Raw genomic sequence first — 15,028 nt, 5'->3', positions numbered from 1 at the left:
ACGCATAATATCTTTAGTGATACGAGACAGATTGATTCATGATCTTGATAGATGTTGCTGCACAGAAAAATAACACACAGGACTACTCGAAATTACAGCAAAACAAAATGATACAATGCAAACAAAAGTATTGCAGTAATATGGGAAATACATGCATTATGCTGCTATTTCATTTGAATGTGAGTATGAAAGAGACTCGTTCATTCTTTAGGAATTGTGTAGTTTTTCTTCAGAAGTGAAGAATACCTGGGACTGGCTGTGAATTCCAAGTTTAGTTTGATGTTCTTATTTTTTGTTTCTTATTATTTATTATTATTAATGTTTTTAATGTTATTAATTATTTTTTTTGCCAGTGTTCATCTAATTCATTTTCTGTTACAAATAAATAAACAGCTCCACAAACAATATGATTTTTATTTTTATTTAATTCTGCGCTGAGCATGATTGAGCAATGAGTCATGACTGATCAAAAACCTCTGTGCTTCATTGTGTCAAATATTGTCAAAATGCTTTATGACTGAGCAACAGAGAAAATACATAGATGTTGGCACAAATTATTTGAGACAACACAGTTGCAGCAAAATGCTGTCAAAGATCTTAGCGGGATGGTGTCTGTCATTTTCCACAATGTAGTTATCTGTCTGTGACAGGGTTTCCTGCAGGCAATTGTGTTCGATGCTGACAGATTTCAAACAGAGAAACGGATGCATCATCAAGGCCCAATCGATACACAAAGGCCTCTGTGCCTTCTCCCATAATGAAAGTGGTCCCACACCCGCCTACAATTACTGAGCTGGACCTGTTGAAGAAAGATTGTATCTGACCAGAGACAGTGAAGCTATCATTGCGGCCGCTGGCAATTAATGCAGTGAATGTGGTTGTTGCTACAGCCAAAGCCATATTAGTCTCGCTTTACAAACAAGCTAAGGAGAAGCCTCTTGGTGATTTAAAGTTTTGGAACATACATCAAAGTTGGAACTTTCACATTTATTTACTCTTGTGATGGTGCTCCAATCTAGCCTCCTCCAAACATCCAATGCTTTGAGTTATCCATTGCTTGGAGACAGCTTCATCGCTTCTCTGTTTTATAATGGTGATCTTGGGATATATTAGGCTCTAGTACAGACAGTGACTATGAAGGCTGTACCAAGCAACTCAGAATACCAGGTGTAAATGAATGAGTCAAGAGCTTGTTACGTATATACGTGTTAAATAACAACAAAATAAACTCCTCACCAGCAAGCCCTGTGAGAAAAAACAGAACAAGCTAAATGACATTGGCTTGAAATAAAAGAGGGTTAAATCCTAGATGAGCTGAAAACCAGTTAGCTAGCCACTGGGCAGAAAACAAGCTACAGCTATAGCTAGGTCCATGGGTAACTTTCCCCCCTTATGCAATATAGCAATAATAAAATGAATGGTTTGAATTCACAAAACTTTAATTCGTCTTAGTTTTGCTAAATTTGGGAGTCTGGAGTTAGTGAAAATAAAAAACAAAAACTCAAGGAGATTCCTTGGGGACAACGTGATGCGTGTCAGCTTTATCCTCTGTTCCATCTGAAAGCAGAGGGGGCACCTGCCCATCAACATCCTGTCGCTTGTCAGGTGATGTGCGATGTGCTTGTTGTTTGAGAGGGGCAGAGTCACTAGTCCTGAGGTGGTGTTTGATCGGTCCGCATTGCCCTGTGTTTTGCATGGCTGAGCTGAAGGTGTTCTGGTGTTTACATAAGGTGTATCTCAGCTCAGGTGTGAGTGATGAACCATGCTGAGGCATTGGAGGCAAGGGCATTGAGTCCGTAGTAGCATAATACTCACAGGAGGAACTAGGTATGTCACAGATAAGATGCCCCTCCTCAATATGATTGAACACTCCCAGGTGTGCCCCCTGCTTTACCTCCAGGGCTTGGTTAGTAGAGCTGCTGGAAAGCCATTTTTCACTAATACCATAGGGCATGCCATTTCCAGCTGGGTGTTGTCATAGGTACTAGGCTTCAAATAGCAGTCATTTGGAGCCTGATGCAGTAGGAGACTCCACTCACACTGGAACAGTCATCTTGCTTAATGGGGGAACAGACACACTAGATGAAATCGAAACTTCACAGCATGCAGGTACAAAGGCCCCCATTTGTAGCAGAGTAATCCGAATTTCCCTCAGACGAAGTGAACCATGTCTAACGTCAAGAACAGCTTGATGTTGAGAGAGGAAATCCCATCCAAGCAGCACTGACTGTGACAGAAGACAATCACAGTAATGAGATATATTTAATTAACCTTCCTATAATTTTATCCTCATTTTATATTCATACCTGTAAATTTTCCCTCCACAATTTTTTTTCATGTATTCAGCAAATATGTAGAACAATATATTAATTCTTTGAAGCTTTCCTGTAACAACAAAGCTATCAAGACATGCAAATTATGTATATACATTTTTTTCTCCTCCCCAGTGCGCAATCTTGTTTCTCTTTTCTTTTGTGTCACTATTATTTTCCTTAGATATATACTGTTCTATGTATTCAATTCATTCCAAAGCTGTTAAGCAGGAAATCCTGTATGTAGTTGCATGTTGTATATGATTAGTTCATAATTAGAATATGATATAGATGTGGATATACTGTGGCTCCGCATTAACAAAAATCACCAAAGAGAGGTGAAGGTGGTGGGGTAAGTCTTGAAGGAAAATGGACCAAAAAACAGCAGACTGATATTAACCTCACCAGCTCACAACTGGGTATGTCTATAAAATTAAAGGAAATAGATTGAGTCAATGACCTTGAGTTTAAGAAAAATCAGTAAGCAATGCAGGCGTATACAGTTAGCTCATCACTACTAGCCATGATATGTCTGTTACTGTGTGTTACTCCATGAAGTGAATTGTCCCTTTAAACCTAAATTTTAGGTGTGGTGAAATTCCATTCAGAAAAGACTATTTTGCCATTACAGCTAACTGCATTCTTCAGACCATACAAACCTATTTAAAAATGCAATTATCTGTAGAAGAATAATACAACACTCCAATAGGACATATTCCAATGCCGTTGTTATTTTATTGTTGTGAAACAATAATAAGTTAGTGCCTTGGGATACTATAGAGCAGTTTTAAAAAGGTCACCTCCTGAGTGGTTTATTGCTTTAGCCAACTCCTGCCATAATTCTTTATGGTCATGTGGGCCAAGGGAGTAATTTATTGGAGACTTGGTGTAAGTAGACTTTGGAAATTGCAAAGTCAATGTAGCTCTCCATGACTGAAATAATATTGCTGTCACAGCCCCCTTTAGATTCATTAAAATGTGGACACAAAATGCCACTGCCACGTAGATTTTCATGCAACATTTTTCTTAGACACCATATGTACAGTGTATTATTTATTTATTAATAGACATGAATGACAGCTGAATATATTTCTATCTGCTAAATTTACTTGAGATTTTTTCTAATTTGGAGCTTTGATTCAAGTCAATAATTCAGTGGATTCTATAAAGAGAGGCATTAAATGAGTTGAGTTCAAGTCTAATGTATTCATTTATTATCATCTTGTAATATATTTTTGGAATTTATTTCCACTGTGAACACAATATTACAAGTAACAAATTAATCTATCATACTGGAAATTGTCATGGAAATAGAATTAAAAAGGTTTTGTACATGTATATATAATTATAATTGTCTTTCATTCAATCAATAAAATAAAGTGCTTGATAAGTACACTACACTGCATGGCATTCTTAGACATGTCTCTGTAGCGCATCCATATAGGACAATTCTTTTGTAGGTAAAACATTTATAGGCAGACTAATTAAGACTGGTGTGGGCCACTGTATCACTTCCATGTGACCTCACCATTACAGAAAACCACCTGCAGAGGGATCCTTCCTCACCCAAGCATTCCTTCACCATTACAGGAGACATACACACCCTCAGAACTGTGGATATCCTTAACATGCGACCCGTACTTTCCTCTGCCCCCGCTGAACGTCAGTGATCACGCTGCGACAAAAAAATATGAAAGGATGCCTGTTTCTATTGATCTTCCTCCCACACAGTATACACAGAGAGAGAGAGAGAGTGCAGAGAAGTCGTGCACATAGCCCCAGGATCCAGACCCTGGGAGTACTGTTGGATGCAACTCTGACAGCGTGAGGTCTCCCCCACAGTGACACTGGGCCTAGCAGGGCCCAGGGGAGCACCCATTGTGAGGAATCACATTGTTAGCGGGGGTGGCAATCCCCCCCTCCCACACACACAAGAGAACATCCATAATGAAGGGGGTCTGGCTAATGCAATGTAGTGGAGAAGACAGCAGAAGGGACTCCCTTTCTCTGCCATACCTCTGAGCACTGAAATTGCTGTATACAAATATTTAGGTTGGTTGCAATTCTCTGCACACACACATTCCCCGAGTGACAATCTCTGGGACAATCAGGAGTGTGCACCATGTGTTTGAAGTGAAGAGTTCAGATGTTATCTATTCTCTATTACTTTATCTATGCATGTTTCCTAATATGCTGTCTGTATCAACTAGTTACAAAAATGATACATAAAACCTTGTCTCAATTTCTTTGTGCCCATCTACTTAAAGACCATCTATGTGTTCATAGCCATCTGCTGCTCACCAATTTCATCCTATATGGAACTGGAATAATGGGTACCTTAACCACACTGTCTCCATTTACTTAAACTATGTCATCTGTCTCCACAGGCTGACTTGTGCTTTTTGAAACTACATTTCTAGTCAGTCATCTGTTCTCACTAAAAGACTACAATAGCACTATTATCTACTTACCTCTGTCCCATTCTGAAAACTATACCTCACACATATTCATAGAACTGGTGGGCTAATTACTGGAAATGAGGATTTACAGCTCATTTAATCAGATTTTCATAGCTACATTTTGTGATTTTTGTAGTAATTAGATGATAGTATGATTGAGTATCTTTTAGGTATTTGTATGCAACAAGCTACATTGTTTTTTATCTACTTTCAGATTGTCACCTGTGTTAAAATGTTTATCTAAGAATAACTAAGATTAAGAATATGTCTGCCACATAAACACCATCCACAGATTAATGGAATGAAGCATACTTTACCTCATGACTGTTTGTTTAATAACTGTTACAAGAGACTTCATATCTTTAATGTGTATAAACAATGAGCACACCAATAAAAATAGCACCTTGGCCTTTTACAACATTCCCTTTCGTCCATTTTAGGTGAGCTGGGTCTACACTGATTTAAAGTACCGACACATTGTGTTAATATTGATCAATACATAATTAGTTTTAACTTGAGATGCTTAGACTTATTCAGGAAATAATAACAGTCTTGCTTAATGCACTGGGTTCCTGGTTTACTGTTGCTGTCACCAAGTGTAATCATATGCAAAATAAAGATTAAACCCTAACTGCAGTTGCATGGCTACATATAATTCATCACATGTACCTACATTGACAGCCCGAGGAACAGTGACATTTCCATTCATTTACACCCCATTAAATCATGATTTAGGCACACCAGTCTTGGACACACTGACTAATAACTAATATTACTGCAACAACACGAGGACCACTCTGTACATGCTTGATTATGTTATAGCTGTGATCACAGCTTAGCAGATCCAGACCTTGGATATCCTATATTTAATCAGTTTCAAATTAAGAAAACAGAACATGTGATACAGCATTTTGTACTCTTTTATGAACAAATGAAATACATGCCAATACGCAACCTTATTCTGGTCAGGCCAAAATCATCTTTCGTTAAAAACACTTCAGTAAATAAAAACTGATTTTAATGGTTCACATAATGATATAAGTTAATGATAGTTGGTAGGATCAGAATATAAACTCATGCAACATATTACCATTGAAAACATTTTTATCATGCTGCAACATGAAAGTGCCTTAACATAATCACAAAAAATTTACGAATAAAGTTCAGGCACAAAAAATCAGCAGGTTGACATTAACCGAGCTTCATGTGTACCAGGGTCGCCGTTACACTCATGATACTAATGAAAGCACTTTAATTTTTTAATTTGTCAGAGGATAATATGCTTTGGGTGAATGTTCATATAACTGTTGTGTCCTCCAATTTGGAACCATCACGTGATTACATGTATATACATTAATATACAGCACATGGTTAGGCACATCTTCTGTGCTGATCACAAGAGTTTGATTGATTATTTAGAGACTGAAGAGCCAGACTGGTGAAATGGCAGAACACCTCCAGAACATGGTTACTTGCATTCATTAAGCCTAATAATTAATCAAATTATGCAGTTTTAGGTTTGGATAGAGCAAAAAAACCAGGAACATCTTTCACACTTCACGACCAGGGTTGCCTGATTTAGAACAGAACTGGGTATATTTGATTGAATGTTCTGGGCTGACGTGATGCCATGCAGTTTCATTACCAATCACATGATGGCACACTTCCCCTTTAGTCTGTCTTTGGCCCTCATTGCCTTGGACTTCTTGCCATCCACCTGCAGACTGACCACTCTCCTCTTCTCCAGGTTGAGCAGCTCCTGGAACAGTTCCTGTACGTTGTAGTTGGTCTTTGCCGAGGTTTCCATGAAGGAACACTTCCAGCGGGCAGCCAGGCCCTCCCCCTCGCTGGTCTGCACCTCTCGGTGGGTCTCGTCGGTCTTGTTGCCCACCAGCATGACAGGCATCCCCTGTACATCAATGCCCTTTATCTGGCATATCTGCTCATATATGGGCTGCAGCTCCTCCATAGACTGGCGGCTGATGACCGAGTAGACCAGGATGAAGGCGTGGCCTCGGGAGATGGAGAGGCGTTGCATGGCAGGGAACTGGTGGCTGCCTGTTGTGTCTGTGATCTGCAGGGTGCAGATGTTCTTGTCACAGCTGATCACCTGTCGGTATGTGTCTTCAATGGTGGGAATGTAGGTCTCCCGGAAGGTGCCTTTGATGAACCGCAGCACGAGAGAACTCTTACCAACACCGGCTGCCCCAAAGACCACTACCCGGTAGTCATTGCTCTGCTCGGGCATGGCTTCTCCAATCCCTCTTCTGGAGGTTCCAGTGGGTACCAGATCACAGAATGCAGAGTGATGTTAGTCTGTTAATGTCAGGCAAGAGTTGAGATTACACATTCCACAGACTCAATTAGACTGCTGAAAACACAGAGAATAAGATCTGCCAATGACATTTCACATATGTGGAGTGCCTGGAAAAATTGTAGAATATAGAACAGTACTTAATAACATGACATTTATAACATGACATTTGTAAGACTCTGCCATCTCAGTAAGTTTATTGTGAAACACATGCATCGCACAATGTTTAGAAAAATCACGTTAGCGAGTGATAAGACATTCATTTGCTGGGGCATAAAGCCAGTGTTAAACTATCAAGAAGAGAAAATAATTTGGTCACATAGTCATTTGTGCAATTATACCGGTGATATCTACGAAGACGCCCGAATAGCATTAGAAAGTACAATTACACGAACACAGATAAACGACAGTAACATTGATTTACATCAAAATATCTTCAGCTATAAAACAAGCTTCCTATTTAAACATCTCAAGGACACCATCAATGATTTCGCAAAAGTGAAAAAAGTATTTATATAAAGCCGTTCGTGTTAGATTTAGTCAATTCAATGTGTAATGTAGAGCTACAATACAGTATTCAACGTTCGCCAGATTCAGTTAAATTAGTAGCTGTAACAGAGCAACGGGATGAAGTGGTTGCGTACAGTATCAGTTCACGCAGCAGATATCACTTTGTTGGCTTTATTCATTTATTAGTACAATTGCTGTATTTACCGGCCACCACAAGAAAACAACACGGAAACAAATGTTGGAATGTCAATCCTTTCCACACTTTTTGGACTGATGGCAAGTACTCCCGAAGGAGCCCTTTGATTCACATCGACGCGGCAGACACTCCCAAACGGTGCCAAATCTGTATTGACTCTCTTTCCTTTTCTTTATTTTTTAAACTATTCACTGCATTTATATTCGCTGCTCTGCGAACATATTCTATTGCTTACAATAATGCAAATACTGCTTTTTATTCCTGCTGGATTCCAATTCTTTAAAAAGCGTATCTGTGCACACCTACCTGATACAATCGGCTGGTCGGGATGCTGTACGTTATTGTAAATAAAATTCCAGTGTTGTGTACTTACTATATGACCGACACAGATAGGAAAATACCATTTAGCAACGGGGGAATCGCACGTTAATATCGGTCGATAAATATTGTCATTTTGTCTCGCTATTAGAGGTCAACATCACTTTTCATGTCCTTATTTTAATCAAAACAATTGGATTTGATGAAATGTGGAGCCTAAAATGTCGCAGCAATTTCCGAGACAGTAAACATGACCACCCTGTTTTTTCATTCATTTTCTTTTGCATGGACTAGTCCATTCATGGAACACTGGTAAATTGCATGCGGGACACTGCTTACGAATACATCTCAACAGAAACACATTTCCAAAGCAATGTTAGTGCAAGTGTTTATTTCATGTATCTTGGCCCTGTGTTTTTTTAGATCTTACCATCTGAAGAGAATGTGGTCATTCAAATGTTATGTATAACATGAAAGTATGAAATGCCAATCATCTGCAAATAATAATCTGCAATTCAGCTATCACACTAAAAATTGTAAAAATGACTACAGTATATGTCTGAACAATTTCCTGCATCCAGTACAGTACTAGAGTATGAAAAACACACCATGAATAAATGCATTATTATTATTATTGATTATTTATGAATTCCCTTCCCCATTTCTCTAGTATAAATGACTGTATGTTTCTTGGTAGAAATGTCTGTTTGTAAATGTGAATGTTACATGCCGCTATAAAAATTTCCCAATGGGGATCATGAAGTATTCTATCTAAGTATTATTTGATGTGGGAAATTTAGAATGCACAACATTCTCTGCAGATGGTAAGATGAAAAAACAAACAGCCAAATTACATTCAATAAATGAGGAAACATTGGGTAGCGTTGCTTTGGAATAAAGCTTGTTAAATTTGTGTGAGCTAAGATATTGTTTGTTGTTACTTGGCCTTGTTTTGATATCAATACTTTTAGCAGATAGGTCGCCAATCTGTTGCAGGGGGGACACACCATTCACTCACACATTTATACCTATGGACAATTTAGTCTCTTCAATCCACCTACCTGCATGTCTTTGGACTGTGGGAGGAAACCGGAGTACCTGGAGGAAACCCACACGCACACAGGGAGAACATGGAAACTCCACAGAGCCCAGGCCAGGATTCAAACCAAAGACCTTCTTGCTGTGAGGCAACATTGCTACCCACTGAACCACCATGCTGCCCTGATTAGCAATTTTGGAAATAAAGGAAATAAAGTTATGAACACATACTCACTTAAATGGCGATGAACAGTCAAACTACCTGTCATTTCTCTATGTTTTGAATGATATTGATCACTGCTTGTAACGTTGCAGCAGCCCCACAAAACAAGCCCTTGGCTGGGCTAAGCCTGCAATAGTAGTTTTAGGTATTAGGGCCTACCTCGTAGTCATGTAGTTGTCAGAATCTTGAACAGGGTTGGGTACTATAATCCAGTAGCACTATGGCACACTGGCTTCAGTGGCGTCTATACTAACGTTACACTTGCTCTGTCAACTCGTGAGCAAGGTAGCTAATGTCAGTGCTCATCTCATTCCAACATCAGAATAGTCCCAAAAGCTCATTTGAATGGGCCTGCTCATCGCAAGTGTGCACCACATGAGTTTCAGACAAAACAAAAACCTCAGTAAAGCATAAAAAGTGTTTTGAAAGCTACCCAGCTATCTGTATCTTTCAATCGGTCGTTCATAGACATGTGCATATACTCTACACATATATTATATAAATTCTGGAGGTAGACATATTGTTTTAAACAACTTTTTCCATATTTTGTCTTCTACCAAAGTCTTCTTACTTGAGCATCTTGTAAAAGCTGTTCAGTCAGACACAAGTTCTTTTCACTCCACAACACGTCAGGTAGAATGGTCAGGGACCTGGGCTTGTAACTAAAAGTTTCAATTTGCAGCTGGATTGCTGCCTTTGAGTTTAAGTGCATGGAGATAACACTTAAACTCAATTTCTCCAGCTGCATAAACTGTTTGTATGTAAATAATGTAATCTGTGTAAGTGGAGAAGTTGGATAAGAGCATCTGCTAAGTGGATACGTTGGACAAGAGCATCTGCTAATATCGCAGTTCTGCAGTGACTGTGCCCAAGGACTGTGTTGCTGGTGCCACTGATGCAGGCAGGTTAGCCTACCAGTGCTTATTCAACCCAGGCAACTACCCACACACTCATTTTTTGTCACCCCATAGGATTCCTGGCAATTAAATGGATTCATTATATGCAAAACGCTGCCACCTAGTGTTAACTCCTGATATCTTCATTTTCTCAGTTATATAAAAAAACTGGCAATGCTAGCCTTCTTGCTTACAAAAAATGGTGGGGGGAAAAAAACATATTCTAATCTTATCACAAGCTGATATCTATAGCATCAGAGCCAGCTACATATAGGCATGTTGTAATTTATTTGCATTTTCTTGCCATTTCTAACAGGGCATTTAAATATGTGAGTTGTCCTGACTGAAATACAATTTCAAAATATTTGAGCGGAAAGAATTGTTATATCTGACTTATGATTTAATTTTTATTTAGAAACTCATAATTACCAAAAAGGTTTCCAAATTACCAAAGAGGCTTCCAAGGTTACAGTCAGTACTGTCCCCATATATGAAGCCCAAATACTGTAGCAAGGATTTTCAAGTTGGATGCCCCTGTTAAGAAGAAAGTTAAATTTAACCTGCAACTAAGACTATTCATCTCTGTCACATTACATATAAAGCATCCATGTTGCAAGTCATGCAAAATTAAATTGAATATTTTGGAATTTACTTTAGGTAGATATATAGGCTAGAGAAGAAATTACTCATTCCAATACTGATATGTCAGTGAAACATTTGGGGCTTAATATTTAAAAAATAATTCAATCAATGGGCTACAAAATACAAGATGTCAAAATTAAACTTATATCTCCTATGATAATGTACCTAGTTGTTCAAAAAATATTCCCCTTGTTCAACGCCTTATGCCACAGCAAGCATATTTAATCAACTCAAAAATATCACTGTGGATATAAAGATAATTGACAGCAGTTCAATGTCATGTACACACCTAAATTCCAACCCATTCAAGCTCAACTTACTTTTGCCAGTTACAAATTTTGCATTCCAATTGTGTTCTGTAAAGATCGAAATCATAAGAATTCTGAGAAAAGTACAGTATGGCAGAAGCAGAGTCCTAGATACCCATGACAACCTGAACATTTCCTTAACAAATCTTCCACTCAAATCACGCACTGCTGTTTGCAAAACAGGTGTGACCTGGACTCCATCCCAACTACTTTAAAAATCTTCACTGAAGATAAAAACAAACGGAAAGTAGAGCATAGGGTGAAGTGCTCCAAATGAGTATGTGCGTGCTGAATATATTCTAAGAAGCAAGAAAGAAAAACATTTAACTTAACAAAACATGTCAACTTTATTGCTCAGAGAAATGATGAGAAGGCATGAGAATGGGTGTCAACCAATCATTACTTGTTGGATTTCAACACACATCCACAATGCAACTTCTATGCATCACAATGGAAAAAGAGTTCATATATCAAAACAACGGTTTACAAAGTGAAAGTTAAGGTTCACTTAATAGATAATAAGTACAGTACAAACCAAACTTTTCTGTTTTTCATATAGGAGGAACAAATGCATGACTGCGATGAAAAATTTACTCAACCACATACAGGGCTCCCTCCTCTCTTCTCTTTGGTTCTAGCAAAAAAGTGTCTCTTACCTCATTTAGACTTCTGAAAGCAGTGACAGCAATACTGAAAAGGGGTGGAATAAGCCAAAAACCAACATACACCATAGCATAGCTTGGCTACCCAGAAATAACCAAAAGCATTATTTAAAATTATATTTACAAATCAAACTAAATTTACATGGCAGGCCTGGAAGTGTTTCAGAGTTAAACTCTGTATAATTCATACATCAAGAGTGAAGAGTCACTTTCCATAAAAAATCTATTTCAGGGAAAATAATTTACCAGGGAAAAACAACAATATCCTCACTCGGCAAGAACATTTTGTTTCAATATTCTAACAGAAGATTTTAATCAAACAAAGGGAAAAAATATAAATACAACTGACTTTAAAAAGGGAAAGTACCCCAAAGGTTAAAAGTGCTCCCTCTCTAACTTAACCAAGAGTGTACATATGACAAAGATTTCACTTTTGACCGATCTCATCCTGCATGTAATGAGAGAGGAACAAAAACACAGTTACCTTAAGACCAAACAGAATCTGATTTTGAAATCTCCACTGTGAAATGGCACAAGGCAGTCAGGGCTGAGAGTCAGAGTGCTGGGGAGACTAGCAGAGCCGGTGCTGGCCTCGCCTCGCTGAGATAAGGGGGCAGCAGCCTGTGACGTGCTCTGCCCCGGTGGCTACACGTCGTCCTCCTCGTCCTCTTCGTCCTGAGAAGAGCAAGCCTGCAGACCCCCGCTAGCGGAGGCCGCAGCTAACTGCGCCTGCTGCGCAGCCTGCTGCATCTGCAGCCACTCCTGCTGGGCCAGCTCCGCCTGCTGCTGCCGTGCCTGCGACACAGACCACCGTCAGACCACCGCGGACTCGTAAACGATCCGCGCTGTCAGATCAAGGACACCTGCATTCCGCGTGCGCTGACGAGACACAAAGTAACCACTGGTACAAGTGTCCACACAACAAGGAAAGGGGTGAGGGGTGGGATTTGTTTTGGACTGACAGTTCAAAATAAAGTGGAACTGCAGCAGGGAACAGTGATTGCGTGACTTAGCAAAGATAAGCAGTGCAGGTGCTCTCCAACAATCATTTAAAAAAATAAAAAAAAGATCTGGGTTAAGGTGAAATCCACTCCTGCTCTCTGCTTATACAGAACTGCGCATTTGACATCCGGGTGATGTTCAAGTGCACGCTTTTATACAAAGATTGCAGCGCTCAGTCGACATAAAAATAGCGTGTAGAACTATATACATGTTTACATCTAACATCACAAGAGTGACCTTTAAGAAAAGCACCGGTTATAGTCTAGTATTATGCATATTTGAAGTGCGGTTTCCGTATGCAAACAGTCATTAAAACACAAGGTACGGGTCCAAAAACTCTAACAAATGTATACACACCGTGGTCAAAACACTTTTGTGATTGCACTTAACCAATGTAACGTTAACATTCGTGATTTTAATATAGTCAACTATGAGCTACTGCGGCAAGCAGACCACCTTGAAAAGAAAACCTGAAAGCGGTTAAATGAATTGCTGGAGGCAAAGTTTAAACAGATGTATGGTTTTTACCTTTGCGAATAACTCCTGCTGCTGTCTGAGCAGCTCTTCTTCGGGAATGCCAAGGTTTTCTAGGCGGGAGCTTGCCTTTCTTTTTTTAAGCGCTACTGTTTTACACTCCTGTAGAACGTCTTTCACCTCGGTGATGTAGGATGCGAAACCAAGGCTTTCAAGCGCTGAGCAAAATAATGGGGAAAAGAGCAGCCAGGACAAATGTGACCATTATAGAACCTAGCTCAAAAACTTTGTAAAAGCCTGATTAGTCCATCTAGCGAGGGAGATCATCTTGGGTTTGAAACTCACTTCAGATGACGGCTTGAGTTTTGTTAGTTATAAATAGGACAGAAGCAGTGGTTCTTAAATGCAAATATAACACACCATATTAGTTACGCGGGCCGGACATATTGAATTGAAGTGACGAACCGTAGGTCACTGCTAGCTTATCTACTGGTAAGGAAATCTAGCAAAGCTGGTAAGACTATTCGTGTATTTAGTAGCTAGAAAAGACAAATGATACATCGTAGTGTGAATTAACATTAAAACTATCTTACCGTTTATAACATGTTCAGGAGAAATTGTTTTCTTTTCAGACTTGTTGCAAATTTCATTTGCCTCGGAAGAGATGAGGTGGATAAATTCAGTGCAACAATTCACCACGAGTTCCCTGGCATCGTTTGCAACCCTTACGTTAGGAAGAGTTTCTTTTATCATTTTGTTGATAGCTGCCCTGGGTATTGTAAGATCATCATCGTTTCCAGACGAAGATGCCATCCTTGGTAAGAGCACAACAAAAACACGCTTGCAAGCTAAACTAGCTCGCCAGCCAACTAGCAGAGTCGCACAGTGCCCTGTCAATTGTGGTTGTCCGGGTAGCTAATTAAACTGCAGAGGAACTTCGCCGCTAGCTAGAGCTACACCATGTAGCTAGAGTAGCACTAACATTAAAATAAATTAACGTTAGAGCTAGCTTGTTCTCGCTGCTCTCTCCAAAAACAGAATATAAACACCGAACTCCTCAGTGATAAAAATAAAATTCATTCAGTAAAATCTCATTATAACTGGCTAGCAACCCAGTTAGCTAACGTGAGCTATCTAGGTTTATGCATGAAGATGGCAATGTATCCACCAACAAGCTAGCCAGTCAGACATCTACCTGCTACCGTCCGCGTTTATGAACATGGTTGTTAGCTGACTATTATCGAAGAAAAAATAGTTTTCTTACTTCGATTCAAGTCCTCTTAATAATTTAGCTTACACGAGATTTCTAAACTAAATAAATCCAAGAAGAAAGTAGCTAAATTAATTCTTTACAATTACTAAGCTGTAAATGTTGGCTTCCACCGGAAACAACCGCACACTTCTTTTTCTGTTTTATGAAGGTTGGTACACAGCATAGTGGTGCATTACCGCCACCATCTGAACAGGAGTATGAATCAGGATTTACAAGATTGAAAAAAAAAAAAAAAAAACTCAGATCCTACGCAGTTTCTTATAGCAACTTCTTCGAAAGTTTTGGTGTAGTGAGTATGTATGTATTCATTTTTCATTACCTTTATGATAACTGATATTATACATTGGGCAAGTCAAATGAGAAATTAAACAACGGTGATTTGTTGCGCACAGTGAAACACA

At 39.1% G+C, this 15,028-nt stretch overlaps 2 protein-coding genes across 5 annotated transcripts; both read right to left on the bottom strand.

Moving 5' to 3' along the window:
* Positions 1 to 5,772: 5,772 nt before the first annotated feature.
* Positions 5,773 to 9,251, bottom strand: LOC118226481 (GTP-binding protein Di-Ras2-like). Of its 4 annotated transcripts, none has more exons than XM_035416142.1 (2): positions 8,098 to 9,251; positions 5,773 to 7,195 (listed from the first exon to the last, which is right to left on the bottom strand). In XM_035416142.1, the coding sequence occupies exon 2, from the start codon at positions 7,017 to 7,019 to the stop codon at positions 6,420 to 6,422; it is 600 nt and encodes a 199-aa protein (XP_035272033.1). In that variant the 5' UTR covers positions 7,020 to 7,195; positions 8,098 to 9,251; the 3' UTR covers positions 5,773 to 6,419. The 4 variants fall into 4 exon arrangements, with proteins under 4 accessions (XP_035272033.1, XP_035272034.1, XP_035272032.1 ...); XM_035416143.1 differs by having other exon boundaries at positions 5,773 to 7,142; XM_035416141.1 differs by having other exon boundaries at positions 5,773 to 7,087.
* Positions 9,252 to 11,538: 2,287 nt separating this feature from the next.
* dr1 (down-regulator of transcription 1) lies at positions 11,539 to 14,783 on the bottom strand. The gene is made up of 3 exons (XM_035416145.1): positions 13,948 to 14,783; positions 13,409 to 13,572; positions 11,539 to 12,673 (listed from the first exon to the last, which is right to left on the bottom strand). Exons 1-3 carry the CDS (start codon positions 14,165 to 14,167, stop codon positions 12,524 to 12,526), a joined length of 534 nt encoding a protein of 177 aa, XP_035272036.1. The 5' UTR covers positions 14,168 to 14,783; the 3' UTR covers positions 11,539 to 12,523.
* Between the last annotated feature and the right edge of the window lie 245 nt (positions 14,784 to 15,028).

Source organism: Anguilla anguilla, chromosome 4 (assembly GCF_013347855.1).
Source record: "Anguilla anguilla isolate fAngAng1 chromosome 4, fAngAng1.pri, whole genome shotgun sequence".
In the NCBI taxonomy this organism is placed as follows: Eukaryota; Metazoa; Chordata; class Actinopteri; order Anguilliformes; family Anguillidae; genus Anguilla; species Anguilla anguilla.
The sequence above is the reverse complement of the archived record's forward strand: the minus strand, read 5'-3'. Positions and strand labels throughout refer to the sequence as shown.

Excerpts from the sequence above, each read along its gene's own strand:
- LOC118226481 (XM_035416142.1), bottom strand. The coding sequence starts at position 7,019 with ATGCCCGAGCAGAGCAATGACTACCGGGTAGTGGTCTTTGGGGCAGCC.
- dr1 (XM_035416145.1), bottom strand. The coding sequence starts at position 14,167 with ATGGCATCTTCGTCTGGAAACGATGATGATCTTACAATACCCAGGGCA. Across the intron at positions 13,573-13,947 it reads TCCTGAACATGTTATAAACG|CGCTTGAAAGCCTTGGTTTC; the intron begins GTAAGATAGTTT and ends TATTTTGCTCAG. Across the intron at positions 12,674-13,408 it reads AGCAGGAGTTATTCGCAAAG|GCACGGCAGCAGCAGGCGGA; the intron begins GTAAAAACCATA and ends TCTGTGTCGCAG.